At 47.4% G+C, this 15,090-nt stretch overlaps 1 protein-coding gene across 1 annotated transcript in view; it reads left to right on the top strand.

Annotated features, from left to right (window-relative positions):
• The first annotated feature begins 1,808 nt into the window (after positions 1-1,808).
• The window catches only part of LOC143828053 (tropomodulin-3-like), a 38,872-nt gene continuing 25,590 nt past the window's right edge, over positions 1,809-15,090 (top strand). The window contains exons 1-2 of the mRNA XM_077318231.1: positions 1,809-1,961; positions 14,843-15,029. Of these exons, the coding sequence (XP_077174346.1) occupies positions 14,904-15,029 (126 nt within the window). The 5' untranslated portion in view covers positions 1,809-1,961; positions 14,843-14,903. The remainder of the gene's footprint in view (positions 1,962-14,842; positions 15,030-15,090) is intronic.

Here is a 15,090-nt window from a genome sequence, read left to right as displayed (position 1 = left end):
GCATGTTGGCACAAGAAAGCCTCTATCTTGAATAAAACTTTGTTGGTCTTAAAGTTGCCACTGGACTCAAACTTAGGCCTTTCCCCTGTATTCCCGTATTTTGTATTTCGAAGAATTGCTGTCCCCTGTCAAAACAGGGATTCCAGGAACCGCCTAGCCTTTTGGGGAGAAACGCTGCATTCAACCCCTCTTGCTGGAGTGTTTTATCTCCCAGCCTGTGAATGAAAGACCAGCCTTTGAAGGAGCCCTGCAGAATTATAATAGAGCTCCATACAAAGGCCAGCATGATCTTGGGCATACAACAGTTCCTGTTCATTCAAGCCACAGGCAGGGAGCCAGAACTACTCAGCTTTGCTTTATGGCATCTCTCACCCCTTGTCCTTCTCAAGAGAAACTCTCACAGGCATTTTGCAGTGCATGCAGATCTCTCCTGGTAGAGCACTCCTGGTTTTGCATACAGAGGATGTTTCATGCTGGGGAACAAAGCCCTCTCAGACAGTTTGGGCTTTCATGTCAGGCCCTTCCATTCTGCTCCCATAGAAAGGGAGAGACCACCGGTTTCTGTGGTAGAGTCCAGTTTGCCGATCTGTCTAACACCAGTGCTGAGATGCCAGATTCAAAGTTCTGCCTTCCCTTTGGCTTTTTACAACAGGAGCTGTGCTTTCGTGTTGTTGCTTTTTGGATCCATCAATGATGGCTTTTTCAGACAAGGCCACTTTGCAACTTCTGCTGGTTCTGTCCAGTTTAAATTGGAGAGACGTTTACTGTTTTTCGTTTCTTTGTGACTTGGGAGTCATTCTGAAGACTTTGGAAGTAGAGAAACGACAAAACACATTTCAGTCAAACCGACAGCCTCAGTTTCTACCCTGATAGATTCAAATGGGTAGCCGTGTTGAAGTAGCACAATAAAATCAGAGTCCAGAGTCCAGTAGCAGAGTCCAGCTTTGCCCCTCTCAGAACTCCTTCCCTTCACGGCCACCTCAAGTTTGGGCTTGAGCGGAACAGATTTTGAGTCCATTGGCACCTTTAAGATCAACGGACTTTGTAATGCCACATATCTGTTGGCTGTCTTCATGATGCTGTTTACTAATTCACTGCTAATTTACTCCTTATATTTATGTAGAACAAAGTTTGTGCCCAGTGTCCCCTTTAAGACCAACAAAGGTGTGAGCTTTCGTGTGCAGGCACCCTTCCTCAGACAATGAACTAGAAATCACCAGAGTGTAGATCTAAGCAGAGAGTAAGCGAGCAGTAAAATAGTAAACAGCATCATGAAGATAGGCAACAAATATACAGCATAACAAAGAGCAAATAATGCCTTGCTTAAGGTGACCAGATTGTCCCACTTTTGGAGGGACATCTAGGGGTACCTGGCAAATTGTACTTATGTTGAAATTAAAATATATATATATATAGTACAATACTATTTTGGTGTTCTATGAGTTCTATGAAACTTTTTGTTGCTCCATATAGACCAAATTTTAATCAGTCAATGGTGTCCCGCTTTGCCAATGTTAAAATCTGGTCACCTTAGCCTTGCTAGAACAAGGAACCGTTGGGTTCAATTGCCATTCACAAAAAAAATAAGGGGAATACAAATTACTTGGTCTTAAAGGTGCCATTGGACTCCGATTTTGTTCTACTACTTCAGACCAGCACCGCTACACACCTGAATGTGTGTGTGTGTGTGTACTTTGTTTCCCATCTCATTGTTAGGAGAAGTGTGCATGCACACGAGCGCTTATCCCTTGAATACAACTTTGTTGTTGTTCTTCAAGGTGCCACTGGACAGGTTTGAAGAAGCGCCTCTGGCATCCTGCAATTAAGGACTACAGTTCCCGTGATGCCCCTGCAGCCACAGGAGGAGGCCGCGCAGGCGCAGCTGCCGGGCGGAGACTGGCAAACCGCAGCCTTCCCACTCGCCAAGGCTGGGCAGTAGTGGAAGTCGCGTCCCCGGTCGGGTGAGTCCGCGGCGGGCAGGGAGGCTGGGGCTGGGCGAGGGGGGCTGGATCCGGATCGGGGGTTTGCAGCTCGCTCCAGATCCTGCTGCTGTGCTCCGGCGGAGCAAACCGTGCAATGGGGCGGAGAGGAGGAAACGGGGCGTGCAGGGCAACGGGGCAGAGCCAGCCTCTTTCCCATGGCTGGGAAGGGGGGATTTGGGGGCAGGGATGAGCCTCCCTGTTGCTGAGGGGCGGCAGGTAACTCTGCTTCCCGGAAGGAGGGGCGCCAAGGCGGCGTGGCTTCTTCTGTAGCGGCTCTTGGGGGAGTTTCCGCAACTAGGAACAGAACTCTTGTTTTCTGAGGTCCGGGCTCCGGTTTTCCCCCTGTAAAAGAACAGCCCTGGCTTCACTCTCGTTCTTCCTCCCAAGTCTGAAAAAAAATGTGGCCAGTCCCCACCCAGGAAAGTCTCTTGCTCCGCCCTCTTGTCATAGTGAGCAAACTTTCCGTCCCCACCCCCTTCTTTCCTCCGCTTCTGATTTATCATAAATGTTTTCCCCCCAGGGAACAGTGGCCTCCCTAGCGTTTCTCTGGTGTGGGTGGGTTTTGAGGCTGCCCTTAAAAGAAATTTGCGTGTGGCTTTCCTCCTCTCCCTTTCTGGTTGACACTAGTCAAACGGAGCTACCTTCAGGTGCTGCTGGACTCAAAATGTTTGTTTACTATCGACTCTGGGTCCTGATTGACTGGTTTTCATAGATCTTACCAGCCACCTTAAACCAGTCTCGGCTATCATCAGCCAGTGACTTGTGCATCTTGACTCAACTTATTTTAACTAGCCCTTCCTGGCACCTAACCCTCCCCAGCCATCTCTCTTACCTATGCATACTGGTTGAAGATGTTTTGTGTCACTGTATCTGACGACCTGTGCCTCACACTAAAGACTTTGTTGGTCTGAAAGGACTGGACTCAAACTTTGTCCTGAACTACCCTGAATATCTCATCTGTGTGTATCTGTCAAAATCACAAAACCGAAGAACTGCAGATTCCCCCCCCTCCAAAAAAACAAAGTTGCCTGCAGTTCCTTGGTTTTGTGATCCTTTTATAGTACATGATGATGATGTCTTGTCCTCCTTGCTTTCAACCTCTGACGTTCTACTCCTGCTTTGTCCATTCTCATATTTGCCATGCCCTGGTGAACTGAAGGAAATATCCTGATAGTTTCTGCATTATGTGGGGAGGGGGGAACATTCCTACCAATAAAATCCCTGCAAATAGGGTTAAGCCTGAACACAGCGGGACCTTCTAATATCCAGCCCCCTGCAGTCACAAGCTGCAACGTCTATTGGTCCAGGGGAACAGCTGTTGCCCAATGACAAGTTAATGGGATTTCCCACCCTGTTTGTTTCAAGGGAAGGAACTTGGCTTGCTGATACAGCCCTGTCATTTTGTAGTATTTATCACATTCCGCCAAGAGAACGCCGCAGGGGCGTTTGTGGACAGATTTGGAACCCTTTGTAGGACTGAATTCCGGCAGACTTGCTGAATACATCTGTTGGCATCTCCGCCAAAGGACACATACCCTGTTGAAGTTTCGTGCACTCCCGAATGTGATTTAGTCGACAAACTTCAAAACTTAAAACTTGAGCATGTTCCCCTCCCCTCCAAAAGAAACTGACAGGCTTATAGTGTATGTTCCAGGCTCAATTTGATTTCTCATGTGTGACTTCTGCCCTGCTACCCTTTTCGGTTCCAAAATGAAGAACTAAGAAACTGACCTGCCCGAGATCCCCTAGCGTGGGTCCGCTTGTGGGGGATTTGAATAGAGTTTCCTGTGTAGCAATCTACGGATCCTTAGGATGTACATAAGAGCAGCTTCATTAGTGCTGCGACCCAAACTACGTATAAGCATATGCAATCCTGTCTATGTCTTCTGATAACAGTCCAGGCGAAACTCAGGAGAAGCATAGAAAGTAATAATAGCTGTAGAACAAAAGAAAGTACGTCTTCAACCAGCGTGTAATTAACTTATGGAACTCGCTACCACAAGATGCAGGCTGGGCACTAGCTTAGAGGGCTTTAGAAGGAAATGAGAAGACTTCTGGGAGGATAGGTCCATCAGTGACTTTTAGCTGTGATGTTGAAAGGGAGCCTCCAAGTTGAGGCATGCTGTGGAGCAGGAAGAGGAAGCAGCTTTGGTTTCTGTGCCCCTTCTGGGGCATCTGGTTGGCCTCTGTAGGAAGAGAAAAGGCTGGACTAGAAGGCCCATTGGTCCATCTTTGTATCCATGTGTCCTTTAGGCCAGGGATCCTCAACCAGTGGTCTTCCAGATGTTCATGGACTACAATTCCCATGAGCGCCTGCCAGTAAATGCTGGCAGGGGCTCATGGGAATTATAGTCCATGAACATCTGGAGGACCACAGGTTGAGGATCGCTGCTTTAGGCATCCCCAGCACAGTTTCTGACTTCTTGGGCACCCCGCGTCCCTGCCGTGCTCCGCGGCCTCCTGATATTTTCCCCTACGGTTTAGAAAGAGCTTCTGGGGTGTTGCGGAGGTGGTGGGGAGCAGTGTTTACAAGTGAAACTTAAAGATGAAGATAGGAGTCAGTACCTTCACTTCTGTCACCTTTTCTCCATTGCTGCAAAGCTGAACCCCATAGACTGATCAGTCAAAAGGTACGCTCTGCCAGTATCCATGGTTGGCCCCAATCCTCATAGTACTTTTGAGTGAGACCCTCCCTCTTTGTGCGTGCAGCTGTACACAACATGCACCTGACGGTTTCGCACGGCTCACGGCAGTTTGCACTCTTGGACTCAGAGGTGCCCTCGGAACCCTGTTTGCTTTCATTGCAAAATGCGAACACTGCTGTCTCCTCGAGATTGCTCCAGCTCTGTTGCAGATAAGGGCAAACCGAAAACATTTAGAAGGACAAATGGTAAAAACTGCATCTAAGAGGCTAGGTGGGGCTTCTCGAATCCTTGCTATTTAACCAATAGCATTTGTAGATTTGTTTGGAAAGTGTGGTGTGCCTTTTTACTATCAACAGACCTCCTAGAGCAGGGATTCTCACCCCTGAGTTACAGAGAACCCTGGGGTTACACAAGAGCTCCCCAGGGGTTACGTGGCCTTTCCAGAAGTTTGGAAGGCTACTGACATCAGTAGACGTCCCTGGAGCCCACTCCCCTGTTGCTCTACAGGCCTAGCCTTTTTCTCCACGATAGAAACAGTAAATGGCCGATCGATTGATTGACAGGCTCCTGCAACTTCCTTCCGTACCCACGTCTCTGAAGGGGCATGTCACCACTCCCAGGGTTCCTCGAAAGTCTGAAGTTCCTCTACAGTCAAAAAGCTATCCTAGAAGATGATAGAATCTCCAAAATTATCCTTTCAGTCGTGCTCTTCCTCTTCTATTGCGCGGGTGGTGGGGGGAACAGTCTAAGGCAGGGGTAGTCAAACTGCGGCCCTCCAGATTTCCATGGACTACAATTCCCAGAAGCCCCTGCCAGCATTCGCTGGCAGGGGCTTCTGGGAATTGTAGTCCATGGGCATCTGGAGGGCCACAGTTTGACTACCCCTGGCTAAGGGCATCCCTGGTTTTATTCATTCATGTTTTAACCTCGCAGGGTCTATGAGTTTTGTGTTTCATGCCACTTGACTTCTTTTTTTTTTTTAAGCTGCAGAGGTATGTCGTTTGTAGAAGTATCATTACTGAGGAATGACCACATAGTGTAATTTGGGGCTAATAAAAGGTTCAGCGTGCAACGTCACTCTAATGCTAAAGGCCTGAGGAGTGCAGTAAAACCCGTCTTGGGAGTCGAAGCAGGAAGTAAGGTTTATTTGCATCCAGAAATGGCACCAGAGTGGCTTTGACTCCTTGGCATTCCTTTGTTATGTAAATATGAACATATTCAAAATGTCTCCGCCGCTGATTTGTTTGCTTTGGCTGCTGGGAGATAAATGACCTGGAGCAATTGGGGGGGAAAAACAAACCCAGAGCAAACTTTCTTTATCAAAGATTCAGGTGGTTCACCATGTTGGTCTGAAGCAGCAAAACCAAATCTGAGTCCAGTGATATCTTTTAGACCAGTGGTCCCCAACCTTTTTATCACTGGGGACCACTCAATGCTTGACAATTTTACTGAGTCCGGGGGGGGGGGATAGTTTACTCCTCTATTCTCAACCACTGCCCTAACACTCTCTGCTCGCTATGGTAATGTTTAAACATCCCTTCAAAATAAGATACAGACACGCCACAACAATGAACATTTGTGAATCTGCCGACGCGCATGTGTTCTACAGTAGTCCATGGAAAGAGCTTTCTTATCTGAAATACATTAGGCATATTTTAATAAATTATTTCCTAGCCCCCCCATTAAGACCTTTTTCTAATACCAGAGACATTGGTCTTCTTTCCTGAGTGCAACAGCAGTTGGGAGTTCCTGCATTCTGCCGGGGGCTGGACTAGATGATCCTGGAGGTCCCTTCCAACTCTATGATTCTGTAAGTGGTGCAGCTATGCAAGAAGAAGTGCAAAATCAGTGAAAGGCATCTACAAATGTTATTGGGAGGGGATGCCTTGTTTGTGCGGCAAGGGAGAGTGAACACTGCTGCTGTTATCAGGGTTCTCCGGAGAGAAAGTTGAAATTCCTCTCCCTTAGGCAATTGGAGCCATGGCAGGCCCGTGATTGATGGTGGAAAACTGATAAACTCTGCTTCCAGGGCCCTCCCTTCTCTGGTTGAGGTTCATCCAGAGGCCGATTTGGAAGAAGAGTTGAGCAAGAAATAAGGGATCACGCTTAACTTGCGTAGGACTCTGGCCAAAGCCCAGTGTGTTTGCTTTCGTAATGATGTAATTCCTATTTTAAAAGATGAGTAAGGAAGATCCATTTACAGAGGCCATTGGTAAATCTCAAGTCCCACCTTCCTACATAAGAAACAGGCAAAACGAAGAATCAAGCTATTAAGACAGTCCCTCACCTTCTCCGATAACCCCTTTGTTTGGTGTAGTGGTTAGGAGTGCGGACTTGTAATCTGGCATGCCAGGTTCGATTCTGCGCTCCCCCACATGCAACCAGCTGGGTGACCTTGCGCTCGCCACAGCACTGATAAAACTGTTCTGACCGAGCAGTGATATCAGGGCTCTCTCAGCCTCACCCACCCCACAGGGTGTCTGTTGTGGGGAGAGGAAAGGGAAGGCGACTGTAAGCCGCTTTGAGCCTCCTTCGGGTAGGGAAAAGCGGCATATAAGAACCAACTCTTCTTCTTCTTCTTCTTCTTCTTCTTCTTCTTCTTCTTCTTCTTCTTCTTCTTCTTCTTCTTCTTCTTCTTCTTCTTCTTCTTCTTCTTCTTCTTCTTCTTCTTCTTCTTCTTCTTCTTCTTCTTCTTTGTAACAGTCTTGACAGGTCTTCGGGCCACGAGGTCCCAAGAGTCCCGTGGATTTAGCATGCATCTGCTAAAATATTCAGGGCCAGTGGCAGTTCCGGCCTTTATTATGGATAGATAGGAGGGTTTTTTTTAATGTTTACAAACTTCAGCAAGTTTCCCCTCATTTGTTACCAAGGGGGAAAACCTGAGCATGGGTGCGGTGCTTGTTTTTGCAGCTTTTTCAAGAGCGTTGTGGACAAACCTGTTTGCAGTGACGTAAACTTTTAGAGATTACCAGACCTATGAAGTTTGTTCTCAATGAGAGATATGGGTATAGAGAGAAGTACTGCAGACGGTGGAGTCAAAGGGCAACGAAACACAAGAAATGCTGTCTGTGATCATTTCTGGACAGAGTTCAGATCCGTGCAAGATAAGCGCATCCGGGTGCTCTTCTTAGCTTTTTGACCCCACGGTTTCAACCTCATGTCCTACGTATGTGAACATATTACATTTAAAACCTGACCATCAGATACCTGCTGACACTCTTTCGGCAGGAAAATGGTTAATGGTGCCGCAAGATTCTGTATGCGTGTTTGGGAAACAAGGCTAACACAGCTAGCCTTCAGAACAAAATCGAAGCCCCGGGGCACCTTTGAAACCAATAAAGTTTTATTTGAGGAATATAAACTTGCATGTGTACTCACACTTCTTCAGATAAATAGAAATGGAATTTACCAGTCCATACGTAAAGGCAGAAGATGAGCAGAGAATGAGCATACGGCATAAAAAGCATACAGCCAGCCTTAGAGAATAGAGGGTACACGGGTTGTGACTTGATGGCTACCACCATCATCAACAAAGTTAGACATGAATCACTTTTTAAAAATTTAACGGCACCAATAACTTGGTGCATATTCCATCTAAAGGGAAGTGTAGTATTTTGGAGCCTTATTGAATTTTAAAAGACCCAGATGTTTAGAGCTGCTTAAACTACGGACTCCAGTGTCCTTTGCCAGATGCAGTACAATGTCAGAGACAGAAGGGCTGGCTTAACTCTTCCTTCTTTTGAGTTGGATCATCCCACGGGTAGAAGGAAACCTTTTAGAAATGCACCCCATTCTAGTTACCGAGATAAGAGTGAGCTCATGAGCTTCCTTCCACATCTCTGCACAAGTTCCCCCCTCCCTTTCCTCTTTCGGCATTCACCAGAATGTAGCATATAGATAATTCCTGGGTTTTTTGGGTCAACTGCAAAGCTGAGAGAGCAGCAGCATTCTGTGCCTTCTCTGCGCAAAGGAGGGGAGCAGCTACGCCTGTGATACTTCAGACTTGCCAGCAGAGCATGACCCCATCAGTTGGGTTGGCTGCATCTCCACATGACAGGCCGTCCCCAGAGCCAGCTGGCCAGCAGCGCGTTCAGCCGGTCATGTGGACATCTCATGCGTCTGGGCGCACTCACAGGAAAGAGGGGAAGCTTGTTCCAAGGAAGCATGTGACTCGATCAGTTGGGTTGGCTGCATCGCCTCATGACAGCAACAGTTATGGATAAAGTATTACCCCAATCAAAATATATCAGAATGCATCATTAATAGGGCCCCTCCTCTGTACCTTTCTCCCATCCAGGGTTTCTCAATAGTAAAAGGTGGAGAAAGGCTGCTGCAAGGCATCATACCCTGTTACAGTCCGTCCCCAAGCTGCCATCCTCAGGCTCCATCCCCAAAATCTCGAGGAATTTCCAAGCCAGGAGCTGGCAAGCATAGGACGAGGGCTGCCCTGTGTACACACAAAAACACTCACGCTTTTAAAATGTTCTCTGCAAACAGGGGCATTCCCATCCTGAAGTTTCCAAAAGAGTTCTGCTGCTCTCCCCTGACTGCAAAGAGAGCTTCCCAGTGCTAGGGTGGGGGGAGAGAGAGACGTAGCATCATGTCAGCTTGGCAAAGGAGACCTGCTGTTTGGCCGTGGACGGTGCTGAGGAATGAGCTGCACAAAATGATTTCTCTTGCAAGATCCTGACTTGCATTGGAAATGTGCTTGGAAAGTGGGGAGGAGAGGGGGAGGGAACACTTGTGCTACGAGGGTAGGGTTGTTGGCCTGTTTTTTTATGAGACGGATTGCTGTTCCAGTTAAAAAAACGAAAGCCTGACCCAGCATGTTCCGCCTCTGCAACGCAAGCAGAGCCTTGAGCGCTGTCAGATGGGCCCCGAGATACCAGTGGGTAGATGTGGGACTGTTCCTCTTGGAAAGGAATCAAGATATGTAAGTGCCTGGAACTCTTGCAGGTGGACCTCTAGGCCAGGGGTAGTCAACCTGTGGTCCTCCAGATGTTCATGGACTACAATTCCCATGAGCCCCTGCCAGCAAACGCTGGCAGGGGCTCATGGAAATTGTAGTCCATGACCATCTGGAGGACTACAGGTTGACTACCCCTGCTCTAGGCTATGGGCGTGACACCTAAGATCTGGCTGCTGGCTTCAAATCAGGATAGATTTGAAGGTGGGTGGCCATGTTGGTCTGAAGCAGCAGAGCAAGGACTGAGTCGAGGGGCACCTTTAAGAACAACACAGTTTTTGTGTGCATTCACTCTCCTTCACATGCATTGAAACAGAAGTCACCAGCCAACTATATGTAATGGTTGGCGACTTCTGTTTCAATGTACCTGAAGAACTGTGCATGCACGTGAAAGATTATTATGCCCGGAATAAAACTGTGTTGGGCTTAAAGGTGCCTCTGGACCCATGGCCCATTGACACCTGGGATTTGGACACCGGGTGTTGGAGTGGAGGGGCCACTGTCCTGATCCAACATGGCTTCTTTCCTGTTCTTAATCTTCATTCAGATCAATATGTGATCTTCTGCCTTGCTCAGCTCTGAACTTCATATTGTATTTTGACCCTTTCTCACTCCCAGTTCCACCACCCCCTTTCTGTCTTTTTAGCCTTCTCCTCTCCCCTTCTTTCTGGACCACTCCATGTTCTGATTTTCCGTGCTTGCTTCCTTCCGCTTGGTCAGTTCCCTCTGTGGTCCTTGGCTCTTCTGCCTCAGTTCTTGCCTAGGAAAGATAGCCATTCTGGTAAAGGCATCCAGAGGAGACCAGGATGACCAGATCACTTTGTGCCAGGCGAACAACTGAGCCAATCTCTGACAAGGGTTTTCTCAGGGACACTGCAAAAATCTTTGGCGTGTTGCACCTTTGGCTCATTTGAGCTAGCGTGACGGTAGCATAGGGCCACATGCAAGCCCATTCATTGATGCTTATTCATGAGCCGAATGGAGATTCCAATCTATATTAGAATGCCGGAAATGCTCCACCCTTTGGCCAGCCTTCAGCCTTCACTGTCTCAAAGGGTAGTGTCGGATGTCATCTTGAAGTGTCATGTGTCCTCTTGAGGAAGTGCCTTTCGATTACTTAAGGAGCGTTGTTTAGCTGTTTTCTCTCTTTGGCGCTTAGCTGTTTAATACCAAGGCTGTTCACACGAAGGTCAACGGCTTTCCCAAAGGTACGCGTGCTTCCGTTTACAGGATGCTCAAACAAATATACAGGATGGGCATTAAGGGGAAGTGAACTGATGAAGAGTTCATTGGCATCATGGATTGGTGGTGGAGCACCTGCTTAGCGGGCCCAAAATCCCTGGTTTGGTTTTCAGCATCTCCAGTTAAAAGATCTTGAGTATGAGATGCTGGGAAAGACTTTGGGGGGCCACTAAGCATCAGTAGACGATACTCAGCTAGATGGTGCAGATTGGCCATAGGGGGGGTTGTTCATATATCAAAAGTATTGTTCCTGCTAATCTAGGCTGGCCACTTAGGCATTTGCTTGGCTTTGATCCGGAATTTTTAATCGTACCGAGACCCTGCCTACAAGAACAAAGTTTGAGCCCAGTGGCACAACAAAGCAGCCTTGTATCCGAAGAAGCGTGCATGCACTCAAAAGGTTGGATAAAACTTTTGTTGGTCTTAAAGACACCGCTGGACTCCAACGTCATTCGGGTGCTGCAGACCAACACGGGTCTCGGCCAACATGACTTCAGGGCAACATGGATACCCACCTGAATCTCACTTCATAAGATCCTGTAGACATTTTTCTAGAGTGCTGTGTGATTTAGGCGTTGATCAACAGGCTGACTGCTCTTCCTTGGTTTCACCATAGGAAGCAAGGTGCCTAAAGGCCTCTGCAGTTGTCCTCAGGAGGAAGGATGTTTCTGAAGGGTTGTGAGTAGAACGTACATTGGGCTTGCACGTTGAACTGGCCCACCTGGATTCCCAGGCCCCGGTAATGCGCTCACTCTTGTGTTCGTTCTCTGCGCTCAAAACCAGTCACATGGGGAGATCAAATAATTCAGCACTTCCTTTAAAGTAAATTATTGAGCTGAACATTTACAGGTAGTGAAGGGCTGAGATGGGGTGGAATGTCTAGGGAGCCTGTTTTTTAGGGAGCTGGGCGTGCTTCCATTCCTGCATGCCTAGTTGAGGTTTGTACTAGAAGTTGATGATGATGATCTTAATTTGATATTTTGTTACTCTTTCGGGATGCCGTGGATTGTTTCGTGCTGTCACTCACCTCGAGTTGCAGGTAGTTTTGAAAGTCGGTTTCCATGCTTTTCTTCAGTGAGCTCATGGTGTGTCATACATGGTCCTTTCTATCAGGAGAAGTGAGCAGTGACTCACAAAGGCTCCTCCCCTGCCACCAGTTCTGTTAATCTTGAAGATGTTCCTGGACCTTACTCTTTTCACATCTGAAGAACTGTGTAGTGACCCACGGAAGCTTCTCCCCACCACAGATTTTGTTAGTCTTTAAAGTGCTCCTAGACTCTCGCTCTTTTCTAATGGTCCTCTCAGTCTCTTATCTTCCCAGCCTCCTTGGGAGTTAGATTGCTAGCTCCAGGTTGGTATATTCCTGGAGATTTTGGGGAGGGCAGGGTTTGTGGAGGGAGAGGACTTCAGCAGAGCATAATGTCATACAGCAGGGGTAGTCAAATTGCGGCCCTCCAGATGTCCATGGACTACAATTCCCAGGAGCCCCTGCCAGCAAATGCTGGCAGGGGCTCCTGGGAATTGTAGTCCATGGACATCTGGAGGGCCGCAGTTTGACTACCCCTGTTATACAGTCTGCCTTCCAGAGCAGCTGTTTTCTCCAGGGGGAACCAGTCACTGTTGCCTTGAGGCCAGTTGTAATTTTAGGAACTCTCCAGCTGCCACCTAGAAGTTGGTGACCCTATTGGGCGTTAAGGCTCAGCTGAAATAATTGACTGACCCCAAGGCTCTGTGACTGAACCGGATTTGAACCCACACTTCCAGTCACCTGGAGCACTCTTGAAAAGAAGAGGCAGCTCAAGAATGCAACAAATACATTTTTCCAGTAACAACCCAATGAAATGTGAAGAATTCGGCAACGACAACCCCATTATTTGCAGTTTACTCACCTTATTTGTGTTCTGCTCACTGAGCATGTAGCTTTGGACTTCTCCGCTCAGGCTTCCCGTTCAAGCCATGACCGTGACCTTGAGCACAAGGGCGGGGGAAACCGCTTCAATTTTCTGTACACCTTGCGGACTCTGAGGCTCATGCGTGTCGCCTGAATCTGAGAGGAAGCTTTAGGCTGCTGTTGTCTTTCCTGCCGAGTGGAACGGAAGAACGTCTCTGGGCTTCCCCTCTATGCTAGCGGACTTAAATTGTTACGGACATAAATCGTAGAGGTGCTTTTTTAAAAATATGGGGTGGTGTAAAACAGTAAGGGAAAGCGAAAATAATTATGAAATGGGACTTAGAGAAAGCCTCCGACTGTCCCCTCTTAAAATTCTTTAGGTGCATTTATCACTTTGTTATTCATATGGGAGGGTTCTGCGAAGGTGGCAGAGCCAGCATCAAGTAGTGGTTAAGAGCAGTGGCAGGTTAAGAGCAGGTCTGATTCCCCTCTCCTCCTCCACATGCAGCAAGCTGGGTGACCTTGGGCTCATGACAGTTCTCTCAGAGTTGTCTCAGCCTCACCTACCTAACATGGCAACTGCTGCAGGGAGAGGAAGGAGAGGCGTTTGTAAGCCGCTTTGAGACTCCTTCGGGGAGTAAACGGTGGGGTACCAAAAACCCCTGCTCTTTTCTTATTTTGGAGGTCGAATTGATACATCATGGGAATCCACTGTTTAATTACAAGACCTGTGGTGAGCATGGCTGCAGGAATATGTCCATTGACCGTGGTTATCTCAGGTGCATCAAACAGGGCTCTAAAACCACAGCTTGAAGCTGGTTTCCTAACCGCAGTTTGCATTCACAAAGGTTTTGTGTGCTGTACAAACGCTGGCTTCCTGGCGGCAACACGGCCTCCAAGGCAGGCTGGAAGGACGACAACTCAAACAGGGTTGGTTGAAGCTAATCGGGAGTATAGATGGTCATTTCTGAATGGAGTCCCAGTTTCGTCAACTAACCGTAGTTAAAATGAAGCATGGCTTTGCATCATGCCTGAACAGAGCCAGTGTCTTTACATTGATGGACCTCTACGTAATCTAGGAGCAAGTATAGAGCCTCAGGGCCTTCCAGGGACTGGGAAGACCCACGTTTAACTCTTGATTTTGGACCTGAAAGGTGCTGTATGTCCTTGGATTCGGATCATTCAACCCAGGGAAACTTACGTCACTCAGTTTCTTGGAAGAAGGGTGGGATACAAAATCTTAATATATATATAAAAGATGCATGCAGTTCACATAGAAGAATCTTGCCGGATTGAACTAATCGTTCATCTAGTCCTGCATCTTGCCTCACACAGTGTCCAGCCAGTTCCTATGGAGGGCCAGCAGCAGGGCACAGAAGCCGAGGCCTTCATAATAACATCAGAAGAGCCCTGTGCGATCAGACCGGTGGTCCATCTAGTCCAGCCTCCTGTCTCACACGGCAGTCCACCAGTTCCTCTGGATGGGCAACTACAGGGCATAAAGGCCAAGGCCTTCATAAGAACATCAGAGGGCTGTTGTGCAGATAAACTAGCAGAGAGGAAAATTATGTGAGCCACTTTAGGTCCAAAAAGGGGTGCTTTCTGGTACTCCACTGTTGACCTTAAGGGGCTGTTTAAAACTTTTAAAGTTTACTCAATCTTTGACACACTGGGGATATATATTTGTCATCCACGATTGTCCTCATTTGTTGTTTCCTTTCTATGTCTTTTCTTTCTTTCTTTCTTTCTTTCTTTCTTTCTTTCTTTCTTTCTTTCTTTCTTTCTTTCTTTCTTTCTTTCTTTCTTTCTTTCTTTCTTTCTTTCTTTCTTTCTTTCTTTCTTTCTTTCTTTCTTTCTTTCTGTTTTTCCAGTTAGATTGTAAACGGCTTTATGGAAATGGTGGAAAGGCAGAGTGCAAATGTTTTCAGTAAATATTTTTTGTTAAAAAAAACAAAACACCTCCCTTTGCAGTGGTGGAATTCCGCCTCCAAAACTTGCTGCTCTGCAACGTCCTGTGTGCTTGTAGCCCAAATAATTTCCAATCACTGTCCACCAGTGAGCAAAATTTGGCCAAAGGAACGTATTTGCTAATGAGTATCTCCTCACTTTTTTGCAGTTCCAGTTAATAAGTCTTGTGGTACGTTTGACAAGCCGCTTATCCCTCTGCTGCCGGAGTTATGGAGCTCCCCTTCCGGAAAGACCTGGAGAAGTACAAGGACCTTGATGAGGACGAAATCCTGGGGAAGTTGTCAGAAGAGGAGTTGAAGCAGCTGGAATCCGTGCTGGATGAGCTTGACCCGGAGGTGAATGTTCATCCAACCGGGCTACTTCCTGACCGCTAAATTAGACTATCCTGTTCAGAAG

The sequence above is a fragment of the Paroedura picta genome, chromosome 18 (assembly GCF_049243985.1).
Source record: "Paroedura picta isolate Pp20150507F chromosome 18, Ppicta_v3.0, whole genome shotgun sequence".
Classification (NCBI taxonomy): domain Eukaryota; kingdom Metazoa; phylum Chordata; class Lepidosauria; order Squamata; family Gekkonidae; genus Paroedura; species Paroedura picta.
This window is presented reverse-complemented; position numbering and strand designations above follow the sequence as displayed.